The following is a 12,132-nucleotide window of genomic DNA, read 5'->3' as shown; positions in this document are numbered from 1 at the left end:
TTTATGCGGGGTCTACAATAGAAGTCGTAGCGGTCGTAGGATGCCGTCCATACAACCCGTAATCCGTAATCCGCACCGGATATCTGCAAAAGTTGCTAGGTATTGCGTCCGTAAAGCACATGTCCATGGCACATATAAAAACGTAAGGCCGTAAGACATAATCAGTAAGCGAATTGGCCAATCACGATAGAGACCGTAAGGCCAGTAGCGAATCCAATCTAATGCGTGGTCTACAATGGCAGTATCAGTAATGAATGAAGAAATTGACCAATTACAGTCGATTATTTTTCTTACATTCAACTGTAATTGGTCAATTTGTTACTCTTACAGTCTCATCCACTACTGCTACTGTCATTGTAGACCATGCATTACGATTTCTTTACTGCTTACGTATTACGGCCTTACGTTTTTATATGTGCCATGGGCTTAACGTTACGTGTGTTTACCTGCTTGTGTCCCATGGAGCCGTAATCCCATGAAATTTCCGTAAAAATTACTAGTTATTACCAGTAATGCTTTTCCTAATTTTATCTATTTGACTAAATTTGACGATTTAATTAAAACTTTTGTTATATTCAAAATATATTCTGTAATTTTCTTATAAAATAAAATAAAAATGAACAGTATAACTTCTTACCAAAAAAAATATTACATTTACACGTTCGCATTTTGCGGCTCCATGGGACACAAGGAGCATGTAAGCACGCAACGCAATTGCACTCCGACGTCAAACAAAAATAAACGTGCCATAACTTACCTTTAATTTATAAATAGTGATTAATTTGTTTGACAATAATTTTGAAATTAGAAGTGCATAATGAATCTTTGATATATGTTATTAGTGTAAATACAACAAATGGCTGTTTTCTGACGTGCACTAGACTGCACTAGAACTCTCTTTTCACGTAGTTGCGGATTACGTGAGAAATATCTGCCGTATGTACATACGCAATCCCTGGATGCTTTTGCGGATATCCGGTGCGGATTACGGATTGCGGATTGTATGTGACGGCACCCTTAGGGTCTTAAGTCGTAGAAAATTGACCAATCACATCGAATATGAGAAGAATAATCAACTGTGATTGGTCAATTTTCTACGACTTAAGACCCTACGATCGCTACAACTTCTATTGTAGACCCCGCATTAAGGGTTTCTAGTTTCAGCAAAATCACACGAAAGAGAGAGGAATACGTTTTGTCTCTTTCTAACCTTGATAGTTTCTCGTGACTTACCCCGGATCTACAATAGAGTTCTAAGCCTTAAGTCATAAGAAATGGACAAATCATAGTCGATTATTCTCCTCGAATTTGACTGTAATTGATCAATTTCTTAAGGCTTAAAACACCTATTGTAGATCCGAGGTTATAGTCGAATTCGAGGAGAATAATCGACTGTGATTCGCCCATTTCTTATGGCTTAAGGCTTAAAACACTTATTGTAGATCCGGGGTGAAGGAACCTTCGAGAGACGGGGAAAGATGGTTGAATATCGAGTATCTAAGTAAGGCTGCTTTCCCATGGAGAAAGAAACCACGGAACGGAATATTGACAGAAAAGAGATAGGATAAGGATAACCTCGTCCTATCTCTTTTCTGTCAATAATGGCTGCGTTCAGCAGACTCAACAGTTTTGCAACCGTTTTATGATTGTCTGTTGAGATAGGACCATTCTTCTAGATCTAAAAGTATGATCCAATCAGCGCGAAGGAAACTTCCAACAGTTGCAAAACAAACGTTCTGCTGAACGCAGCCAATCTGTTCCGTGGTTTCTTTCTCCATGGGAAGGCAGCCTAAAGCCTGATTTATAATGGCCGTAACCGTTAACTTATGCCGGTGCCGGTAAAGTTCAACCATAGGATTTCAATGCTTTCGTTCATACTAATACGGCAAGTTAGTTAAAAAAAACCTTTAACCTTGTTAAAAAAAGAAACAATTCTTTGTAAAGGTATCGGTTTAAAATGGCACATCTTGGTTGGAAAAATTGATTTTTCGCAAAATAGGTTAATTTGCAAACGAATTTTAGCGTATCGATACATGCATCGCCCATTCCTACAAAAGACATTCGAATAGGCGGGAATTGCTGAAAAATGGCGGACCAATCAAAACTGGCTGTCTGGGGATCGATTCTGTGGGCGATATTCATAGTCGATTCTTATTTCAAGACCGTCTTAAGACGCTAATGCGGCTCTCTGATTGGTTCGTGATACCTCAAGGCTGAACTTAAGACGATCTTGAATGTAAAATCTGACTATGAATATCAGCCTTAAAACTAAGTAAAAATTACAAAAGTGAGAATTTACTAGAATACTGATAATTTCATTGGTCAACATCTAGTAAATTTGCTCACTTTTGTAATTTTCACCTTATTTAAAGATACAGAATCAACCCCCTGATGTCGCAACTCTGATTAGAGAGTCTCTAAGTTGGATGTGCCTGGAATAAGCACTACTGTATGCTTGTTAGTTCATGATAGCGTTTAGTGAGGTTATCTAATCTAACACATAAAGAACACATAGAGAAGGTACACAACAATATACAAACTGTTAAAATCATTGGCTGGTATAATATAAATATAATGAAAATAAAACAATATGAAGAACAAAACATTAATACTTTTTTTTAATTTAATTTAATTTATTGCAAAAATAGAATCCTAATTATAGATAGTTTAAATAAGCAATAAATGCTTGGTAATATTCTAATGGTAATTAATTCGGTATAATGTATAATTTATAATGTTTAATGTACAAATTTAACCTTTATCTTATAATTACGAAAATATTAAAACGAATGATAATTGTCAGAAATCTAATTGTTGATTTGATTCTTCCCTTCTTCCTTCAGGGATTACCTAATCTAGCCAGATTCTCTTCATAACAAGGACCTCTCAGTTTTGGATCAATATGACAGCTATAAAAGTGCATGGTGGTATCGATATTTTAAGATTACCGGTAAACGAGGAGGAACATATTTGTCCTCCATGGCGTATCAAGTACACCCAATCTCATATACTTCATTCTAAATGTTCCAAAAGCGAGAATGGCTGCAGTACCAATGACACAAATGCCTGTCAATTTTGCGTGTATGTTGCTCGTTAATCGTTACCTTAAAAATATTATAACATCAGAATTCTTAGAAATGCAATTCTTATTCTTATAGATATAGTAATGCATTAGAATTGCCACATATGCCAGATATGGTGTTTCCCAATAACGTATTATCTCTGAAACATGAAGATGGACCGTTGCTGCAATTTAATGCTTTAGATGCTTTAAGATATGTTTCTAATGGAAAGATTAATGTGCAACTTGCTTGTGCAGAAGCATGGAAAGAATCAAGGTACATATAATATATATAATTCTGAACTTAATAAGTTTATGTACAACTGTTATAAATAATTTTAATGTGTACATCAACAGATCAGAAAGTAGTGAATATTTAGAAGAAAAGATCAAACCTTTTGATTGGACATTTACTACTAATTATACTGGTACAATATCTGGCTTCAAAATCGAAGAAACAAATGAGAGAATTGATATAGATAAATTAAGACAGAGGGATAAGATTATGTTTTATCATGATTTAACATTGTTTGAAGATGAACTTCATGATAATGGCATTGCTGTTAGTTCAGTCAAAATTGTAAGTTATCTCACATACTTCTAATAACGTGCAACAAAGTTAATCCTCTTAATTTTTTTGTGTAGAGAGTCATGCCTGCCAGTTTTTTTATATTATTACGATATTTTCTTAGAATCGATAATGTAATGCTAAGAATAAATGATACACGTATTTACCACGAATTTGGGAAAAATTATTTATTACGTGAGTTTACATCACGAGAAGCTAAAGTTCAAGATATCCGTGTAAGTAATACAGCATAATGATATATTCTGTATCGAATTTTAAAAGAAGATTAAGAGTATTTATTCGTTTACTATGTTAAAGGTATATAAAAATGTAAGAATGTCATTCTATTTAATTAACTTAGAATTGATAATAATTAAAGGACATTTTTTTAGTAAGGACATAGTGTAACACAGTTAGATTATTATGTCCTTGTTATTTGTCAATGTTAAACAAGGATGATTCACTGTGTTACATTATGACTAGAGAGGTGTGAACTATTCGAATACGAATCGAATCAAATAAGATTCGATTCAATTCAAATCGCTATGATTCGAACACAAACTGTTCGAAAATTTCGAATCTATGGTCGATATTTATAGTTGGTTTTTATTTTATAACCATCTTAAGTAATGTCTTAAGATGTTAATGCTTATTTTATTGATTCATAACATCTTAAGATTGAACTTAAGACACTCTGAAATATAAGAATCAGCTATGAATATCAGCCTGAGATGTTTAAATATGAGACTCAAATCTCTACATACACTAGGTGTTGACCAATGAAATTATAAATATTCTAATGAATTTGCTCACTTTTGTAATTTTCACTCCATTTCAAGATACACAATCAACTCCTAGATTCAATTCGGATTTGAAAAAAAAAATTAGATTTGATTCAGTCAAAAAATGATTCGCACATCTCTAATTCTCTATGTCCTTGCTGAAAAATATCCATGGTCTGCAAATTTGACAAATGTATGAATGATAGGAACTAAAATGTATTGTTTCCTCATAAGGTTTCCCCAGCACTCTTCCTGGAACCAAGTACGATAGCACCTCATTTGCCATTAATTGGAAGTCGATACGACAAGCTTATGGTACTTGAAAAAGAAGAAGGAGTTAAATTAAACGAAGACACAGCTGCACAAAATTCAACTATGACTGAAACAAAATTAGTACAGTCTGATGAACATACAGCAGACAGTTCTATTACTTAAATTTTGTGCTAAGATTTTGATGTTATATGACGTTATTTTTTTTATGGATATAAAAAAAATAATCGGGAATTCATTGTATACATAGATCATTGATTTTTGCTTCATCATTTGAATAAATATGATATTAAAGATTGAAAACAATGAAAAAATTATACTGTTTCTCAAATCAATATTAAAAGTTCACAATTGATCTTAATCATGCTTGTCACTTGTGTTTTTTTCATTTGATTTATAGTAAAAATTTCGTAAGTAAAACTGTTGAGTTAACTTGTTTAATAATTTTTTTTTTCATGACTAACTATATATACCAGTAATGAGAAGAATGATCTCTGATCTTGAAATAATCTTGAGGACTAAAAATCACGTTTAAACAAAAATAAAATAGGGACAGCAAAACAGCGTTATGAAATTAAAAATATAGTTTATACTTCTATTTTAAAATAAATTTTAAAAAATATAACAGTACAGAAAAATCATTTTATAATACAATATCAATATTTAAACAAAACGTTGCAACTATTTTTATTATTTAATTTCATAAGATGCAATTAAAATGTAATTATGTTTTTGTTTCTTTTTTATTTAAGTATACAATTTTAGCCTGAAAATAAGTAAACGATTTTTTTTCTATCATCTCAAAATTTTTTTGTCGAAAACGTAATGTCTGAAACTAAAGTCGGATAAAGATCTTCTCATTGTTTCCTTCTATGGCTTGACCTTGAAGAGGTCAAACCTATTGCATATATCTTGCACACCAAAAAATCCTTTGCGTTTGTTTGCTAATTCAAATTAGCTGAAAGTCTGATTGATACAATATTTTTCCATTAAGAACTATGTAAAAACATTTACACATTCATACGATAAATCATTAAATCAATCAATAGGCCCTGGACTAAAAGGATATCTATATGGAGAATAAATATTGAAGAGACTACGGCTGGGTCTCGAGTAAGACTTTGATTAGATTCCAGGCGAAGGGCTTTGGCCCGACATATTCTGCCATAAACACCATCGTGACCTCCTCTTCCCCGTCGACCAAGTAGAAAATAAATATCAAAGGGAATAGGGACGAAGGAAGGAGAGATCGAGAGGGAGTTGACCGATCGTGGCTTTCGGGGTGGGCCGTCTTCCACCGTACGGTGGTGTTTATTCGCGGGCGCAAAAAACTTGGTTGAATTCCATCGCACGGGTCGACGGCGAGGGGGGTGGGAGGAGAGGAAGACGAGGAGGAAGGAGAGAAGGCGAGGCAAGCGGCAGCGCGAGGAAGAGGAGGTTGGAGGGAGGAGAAGGAGGAAGAAACGCAACAAGAGCAAGAAGCAAGGAGGTCGTCGACGACAGCAATCTCTCGTGAGTAGGCTTATCCCATTGCCTCCGTCCCACCTTATAGCGCTCTCACACGCTACCAGTGGGTGCGTAGGTGTTTCCGGCCGGCTGAAGAAGCACGGCCGTCTGCGCCCGTCGATCCAGAAGAGGACGGTCGAAGCGGGATAGAGAGACGGGGAGAAAGAAAGAGAAGAGGAGGACGAAGAAAGAAAGAGATGGAGTGATGACGAAGTGGTAGCGAGAGAATGGAAGAGCATAGAGGAGGAGGGTGTCGGAGGGAGCGAAGAAAAGAGAGAAAAGGATAACAAGAGGGGAGGAGCAGAAAGGAGAGCGAGAGAGAGAGAGAGAGAAAGTCTCCGACCGAGAGATAGAGAACACTCGGCCGGAAGCAGTTACTCGCGCGATGCAACGAAAATATCAGGGCGTCCGTTTCGCAATAGGTCTGCCCGCGTCCGCCCGGAGTTTAATATAGAACACTCGCGGCCGGCTCCGTCGCGAAAACATCACGCTGACGTCGACCGTGCTCGAGTTCCTTCTCTCTTTCTCTCTCTCTCTCTCTCTCTCTTTCTTTCTTTCTCGTTCCCCAGTTCTCTACTTCGTTCGCCCGAGAAAAACATCTTCTTTCCGCTCGGGCCGTCGCGGCCGCTGACTCTCCCGGCCTTTTTCTTCTTCTTCCTCCCTTCAGTCGGACGGACGCGAAGCGCGGGGCCCCTAAAATTAGGCTCATGTCCACTCGTTCAGCGTTCCACCGCCGCCACCGTCGCCGCCGCGGATGACATCCGCGCCGGAGAGTCGGACTCGTCGAAGGTCTTTGTCCGTGACAGTGGTGTGTGCTCGTGGTGGCACGCAGCGACCTTTGAATAGTAGGAACAAGGTGCGCGGCATCAGCGGCGGCGATGGGGGGCGAGGGTTCCGTCACATTCCCTTCCGTCCTCCCACTTCGATATCGCAAAACGGAAACGACTACCATAGGAAAGCGGGATCTTATCGCTGCAATTCGCGCCATTCGCGGAGGCGTCACGCTATTCCGCGATTCTTTCACCTCCACGCGACGCGAAACAAGAACGGCCTAAGCGTCGTTTTGCGGCGACTCGAAAGCGAAAGGAAGCGAAATCTTATATCGATTCACGGATATTATTTCGACATCGATGTTATTTGACCACTGACGACTCGCTTAGGAGGGGCGAAAGAATGAAAACGTTATGTCACTTCGCGGGCTCCTATTTCGATACCTTGAAACCAGATCGATGTCATCCTGCAATTTAGCAGTTGAAGGATGAAAACGTAATATATATATAGATATAACACACACACACACACACACACACACATTCTGCCGTTTTCAGGTCACGGAATAATATCGTCACAATTTAAATCTTTCATGTCAAGTTTCCTACACAATCTTTTTACAATAATCCTTTTTTATTGCTTTTTTTCAACATATAGAGGCTGAATATTTATTCCGATTTGAATGTAGAAAAAACAAAAAGTAAAGCTACGTAAAACGAATATAAAATTTTTTCGAGGCTTAAAATGTATTTGTTTCAACTCTCTTTCGCTTTTTCCTTCCTCGACATCCAAATACATAGATCGGTTCTTACATTTAAGGTACTCTTAAGATAGCATGATCCAATCACAAAGCCGTTTAAGACATTACTTAAGATGGTCTTGAAATAAGGACCGATTATGAATACCGGTCATAGATCTCTCCTTTCATATGCAGAAAATGTGTGGTATATTATGTATATAGAGCGACTAGAAAGAACAGATTTATTAACAATCGCGCGATGACACCCACGTTTTATCCGAGCTCGTCAATTAGAACGTGTAGGAGGAGAGGGAAAAGAGGAAGGGGTCCGCCCGTATGATTTTCACAGTATCCCGACATCGCGCTTTAAACGCGGAAATCCATTGTCGATGTCCCTCGTGATGCCCCGATGTCTTTTGACATGCTTAACGAGTCGCTAAGAGAGGACAATCTTCCGTTGTCGCTACGTTCGTTCGAGCGTGGAGGAAGGGATAAGTAACAACACGGGATGAGGGTCGAAGAGGAGGAAGAGGAGAAGGTGGAGAAGGACGAGGTGTGGAGGAAGGGGAGATGAAAGAGGGAGGCCTGGTACTGGCTCTTCGAGACTTTGTGGAAGACAGCGGTGGTGGACGGGAGGAGGCGAGGAAGGAATGCCACTTCCGGTCACATGACACCACTGGACCAGCCGGCCACTTTGCTCTCTTCTTATTTTTGGCTCATCGCGCGCGTCCGGACCTCTTCACGTCCTTTTCCTCCCTTAGGCTCTATCTGTCTTCTTCTTCTTCTTCTACCTCTTCTCGATTAACGCGCGGCATCACAAATCGGTCACGAGAGAAACAGACGCCGGACGAACGGCCGACTGTTTTTCGACTTTCGTTAACGAATTCGTTGCCCGGCGGAGCCTCCGGTTGATAATTTCGAAAGCAGGATGCACCTGCGATCCTATGAACCATCGGTCGAAGAATATCGTTAGATAATACTTCATTGCAGATAAAGATGTTGACATCGATACTGTATCAATTTCTGAGAAGTTATATCAATAATGAAAGAACAATTAAGGGAGCATAATGAGATCACCGGACCTTGCCTTTTAATTAATCTCGCGTCGATTACTTTCATGTGAAGTTAACATTGAAAAATAAAATTTCGTCGAAATTATATATTAGATACACTGAGAAAAAAAAATTGTTTATTTGACTAAATCAATTTAGTTCATCTTTATTTCTCTTTTATTAAAGATATGTATTTAAATCAAATATAGTATGTTTGATTTAAATACATACATTCTTCGCCGAAATAAAGATGAACTAAATTAATTATTTAGTCAAATGAACAATTTTTTCTTTCAATATATCTACTCCGACTTGACTAACAATAAAACGTATATTATTTTGAAATCGTATATTATTTTATTGAAATATCTCTGACGCAAAATGGTGATTTATTTCAAGATCGTTACGTATGCATTACCTAGAATTAATTACGCCCATATGGCGCAAGACGTATCACAATCCTGCCGTTAACACCTCGCTCAGCTAATACCGCTCTATCTCGATTTTATCCCTCGAGCTTGAGAGACTCAGCGGCTGCAACGAACGTTACGGCAGAACTGCATTGCGCCTAACGGGCTTACATCCGTTCGCTTCCCTCGCCGCGCGCCACGGTGCATTCAATTGCCCGCTAATGACGATCTGGGACCTCTCGGTAATGATCGCCTTGTCGATCGGTTGCAAAGCAAACAGAGCAGAAGCGGACTCTCGGCTTCTTGGCGATGGCGACGTCGACAACGAGTTACGGAAGGATACTCTTCGAATACTGATCGACCAAAAAAAAAGAAACGAAACGGAATATTCAATGGTAGAGCCAGATAGTGACTTTTCGTTCTGGTCTATCGACTGTTCTCTAAAACGTAGTAAGCAATGAATATCGGAATCTTACAATAAAATTCAACTTGCTTAACAGCTAAGCCTTCTAAAGTAATAAAAGTTTTTGACATTACAATTAGCACTTATCTAATTGTGTTGTACTCTCATTAGCCTTCGATTTCTTTGTTTGTTATATTTATTTAAATTTAACAGCTAGAATCGATGGTTTTTGAAAACCACCTCGTATAGACAAGGAAAATAAATTTAATTAAATAAATAGCATTAATGTAAAATGCATTTAGATCTTCAAATTCAAAATCGTTACGCCTTACTTATCCATTTACAGAATTATTTTTCTGAAAACCTAATGATACTTTATCGGACTTATTCTAATATTGCAATTATATGTTTTAAATAAGAATGAAGACACTGCTTAAGGTAAAGGATGTCGAATTGTTGGGATGGTTAAACACGTTTTGCAAAGAGATTTCTCAGCAAACGTGCCGAATATATGAACACACAAGATGTACATATCTATGCATGATATATATATGTATATATATGTATATATATATTTACAAGACATATACAGATCGTATAGACTTATTGTTAATAAAAACTTCTTTTCTTTCGCTTGGCGAGACACACCCGCGTGCGCGATACAAACGCGCGCGCGCACACGCATACACATACACGCACGTATGCCCACACACATAACACACGCACTCGCGTTCCATTCACGCCTTCGTGTCCTTTCGCGCGTTCGCTAGTCGATCGGTGTGCAATCGCATTGTCCTCGGGCGAACGTCCACGTTCAGTTTCGCGATTTCGATTCCGAGTATAAATTCCGCCGATCCCGCGATCGACGCCGAAAGAAAATGCAAAATAAAATTTAAAAAACATATTGTTATACAACTGGTGTACGTGAATCTCAATTCTGGTTCCATCCGGAAGTAAATCGAATTAGAACTAGAAAGAGACTGAGAGGAATCGGTTAAACCACAGTTGAGACCGATGATTTAAGAGATTCCAAAAAATCCGTCCGAAGACCAGATGTCTGTGTCTTGACTGGGAAAGTCGTCAATTTTCTTACTTCAAACGAGGAAATGCTCTTTGGAACGGTCGGGAAGACCGAGAACGTTGAAGACTCACGAATCGCGAAAGGACGAAGGCCAAATCGCCTCGACGTTATCCGGCTCGATGTTCTCTCCCGTCATATTGTCCGTCGCATTCATCTTACATTAGAAACTTCGTTACGCTTTTTCGCACCGTCTAGACGTTCTCGCACTGAGGCCATAACGTTCTTTTCGTGCTGTCTCGCTCTTCTTATTCCCGTTGTCTCAGTGCCCGCCCTTCGCAAGAAGGGTGAGGCGAGCCATCGAGAGAGAGGAAGAGAGAAAAAAAAATGCTGAGCTTATTCCGATTACTCCGAGCAATTTCTCCTCGAACGCGTGCAATGACAGATTGTTTGAATCGCGACACGTTTTCCTGTATACCCGTTCGCAATGACCATCGCTTCTCGCCTCGTCTTCGTCCGCACGCGATTATTTTGCCCATACAATCGACCCAGTTATACCCGAGCATTCGCTCACACACAATCATCTGCCCACGCCTCGCGCTGAAATGCTAAAATCGAGTCGCGCAACTCCACTCTCATCAATCGGCTTCCGATCCGCGCGAAGATACTCGCGCCGAGGAATATCGCTGAAAGGAAAAAAATCTAGTCGTCGAATTACTTCTGGACAAATTAACGGGTGATTTTTAATGAAGAATAATTGCGGGTACGCATATCAGCGTTTAACATTAGAACCATATTGCCATGTCCCTGAGAGATCCCTCATCCCTCGATTACACTTTCGATTGCTTAGAATCGCTGAGAACACAAAACTGTAACACATTGAAATAATTTGATGTGTGGCAGTACAAAATTTTCGTCGAAATTCTTGTACTTCTATACATATATGCGCAAATAATATAATAAATCATAAAACTTAAAATGGTGGTTCTAGTGTTAAATCGCGCACCAGTCGCACCCGATGCCCCTCGAGAGAGAGAGAGAGAGAGAGAGAGAGAGAGAGAATGAGGAAAAAAAAAGATAAATGAAGAGGAAAGAAAAGTGAATTCGCCATTTGCCGCGACTGGCGAGAAAAGCGAGTGCGAGTTCGTCTGCAATGTTACCGATCTTAAGTCCCTATTTATAGCTAACGAAATCATCGGGGACGGCATGGGGGTTAGGAGCGGGGGAGCTTCCTCTTTCTCGTGACTCCATTCTCACGCGTGCATGCCGCATAATCCGGTCTTAAATGACAAACGCTAACTGAGAAAAGGACGCTCGCAGGACTAGATAATACTGGAGAGAACATTAACGAAATGAAAAAGGCGATCTGCGCGGACTTCCGCTATTTTCTGCCTCCTCTTCCCCCTTTCTTGCTTATACAATCATTGATGTAACTTGATTTTATCAATATGGCTTCCTCGTAACACGTTTTTAACGCCATTACTTGTAAATCATGTCGTATGAACTCAAAAATTAGCGCTTTAAATTCTGTTTCTATCTCTTCCTCTCTTTC

The 12,132-nt window shown here is 38.9% G+C and overlaps 1 protein-coding gene across 2 annotated transcripts; it reads left to right on the top strand.

Moving 5' to 3' along the window:
• Positions 1 to 2,440: 2,440 nt before the first annotated feature.
• LOC108725152 (TIP41-like protein) lies at positions 2,441 to 4,939 on the top strand. 2 transcript variants are annotated; one of them, XM_018451971.1, is made up of 6 exons: positions 2,441 to 2,520; positions 2,844 to 3,081; positions 3,159 to 3,338; positions 3,419 to 3,641; positions 3,707 to 3,865; positions 4,646 to 4,939. In XM_018451971.1, the coding sequence occupies exons 2-6, from the start codon at positions 2,903 to 2,905 to the stop codon at positions 4,844 to 4,846; spliced, it is 942 nt and encodes a 313-aa protein (XP_018307473.1). In that variant the 5' UTR covers positions 2,441 to 2,520; positions 2,844 to 2,902; the 3' UTR covers positions 4,847 to 4,939. The 2 variants fall into 2 exon arrangements, with proteins under 2 accessions (XP_018307473.1, XP_018307474.1); XM_018451972.1 differs by lacking the exon at positions 2,441 to 2,520 and adding an exon at positions 2,625 to 2,703.
• Positions 4,940 to 12,132: the final 7,193 nt, after the last annotated feature.

The sequence above is a fragment of the Mycetomoellerius zeteki genome, unplaced genomic scaffold (genome assembly GCF_001594055.1).
Source record: "Mycetomoellerius zeteki isolate Tzet28-1 unplaced genomic scaffold, Tzet1.0 scaffold327, whole genome shotgun sequence".
NCBI classification, from domain to species: Eukaryota; Metazoa; Arthropoda; class Insecta; order Hymenoptera; family Formicidae; genus Mycetomoellerius; species Mycetomoellerius zeteki.
This window is presented reverse-complemented; position numbering and strand designations above follow the sequence as displayed.

Excerpts from the sequence above, each read along its gene's own strand:
- LOC108725152 (XM_018451971.1), top strand. The coding sequence starts at position 2,903 with ATGACAGCTATAAAAGTGCATGGTGGTATCGATATTTTAAGATTACCG. Across the intron at positions 3,082-3,158 it reads AATGCCTGTCAATTTTGCGT|ATATAGTAATGCATTAGAAT; the intron begins GTATGTTGCTCG and ends TTATTCTTATAG. Across the intron at positions 3,866-4,645 it reads CTAAAGTTCAAGATATCCGT|GTTTCCCCAGCACTCTTCCT; the intron begins GTAAGTAATACA and ends TTTCCTCATAAG.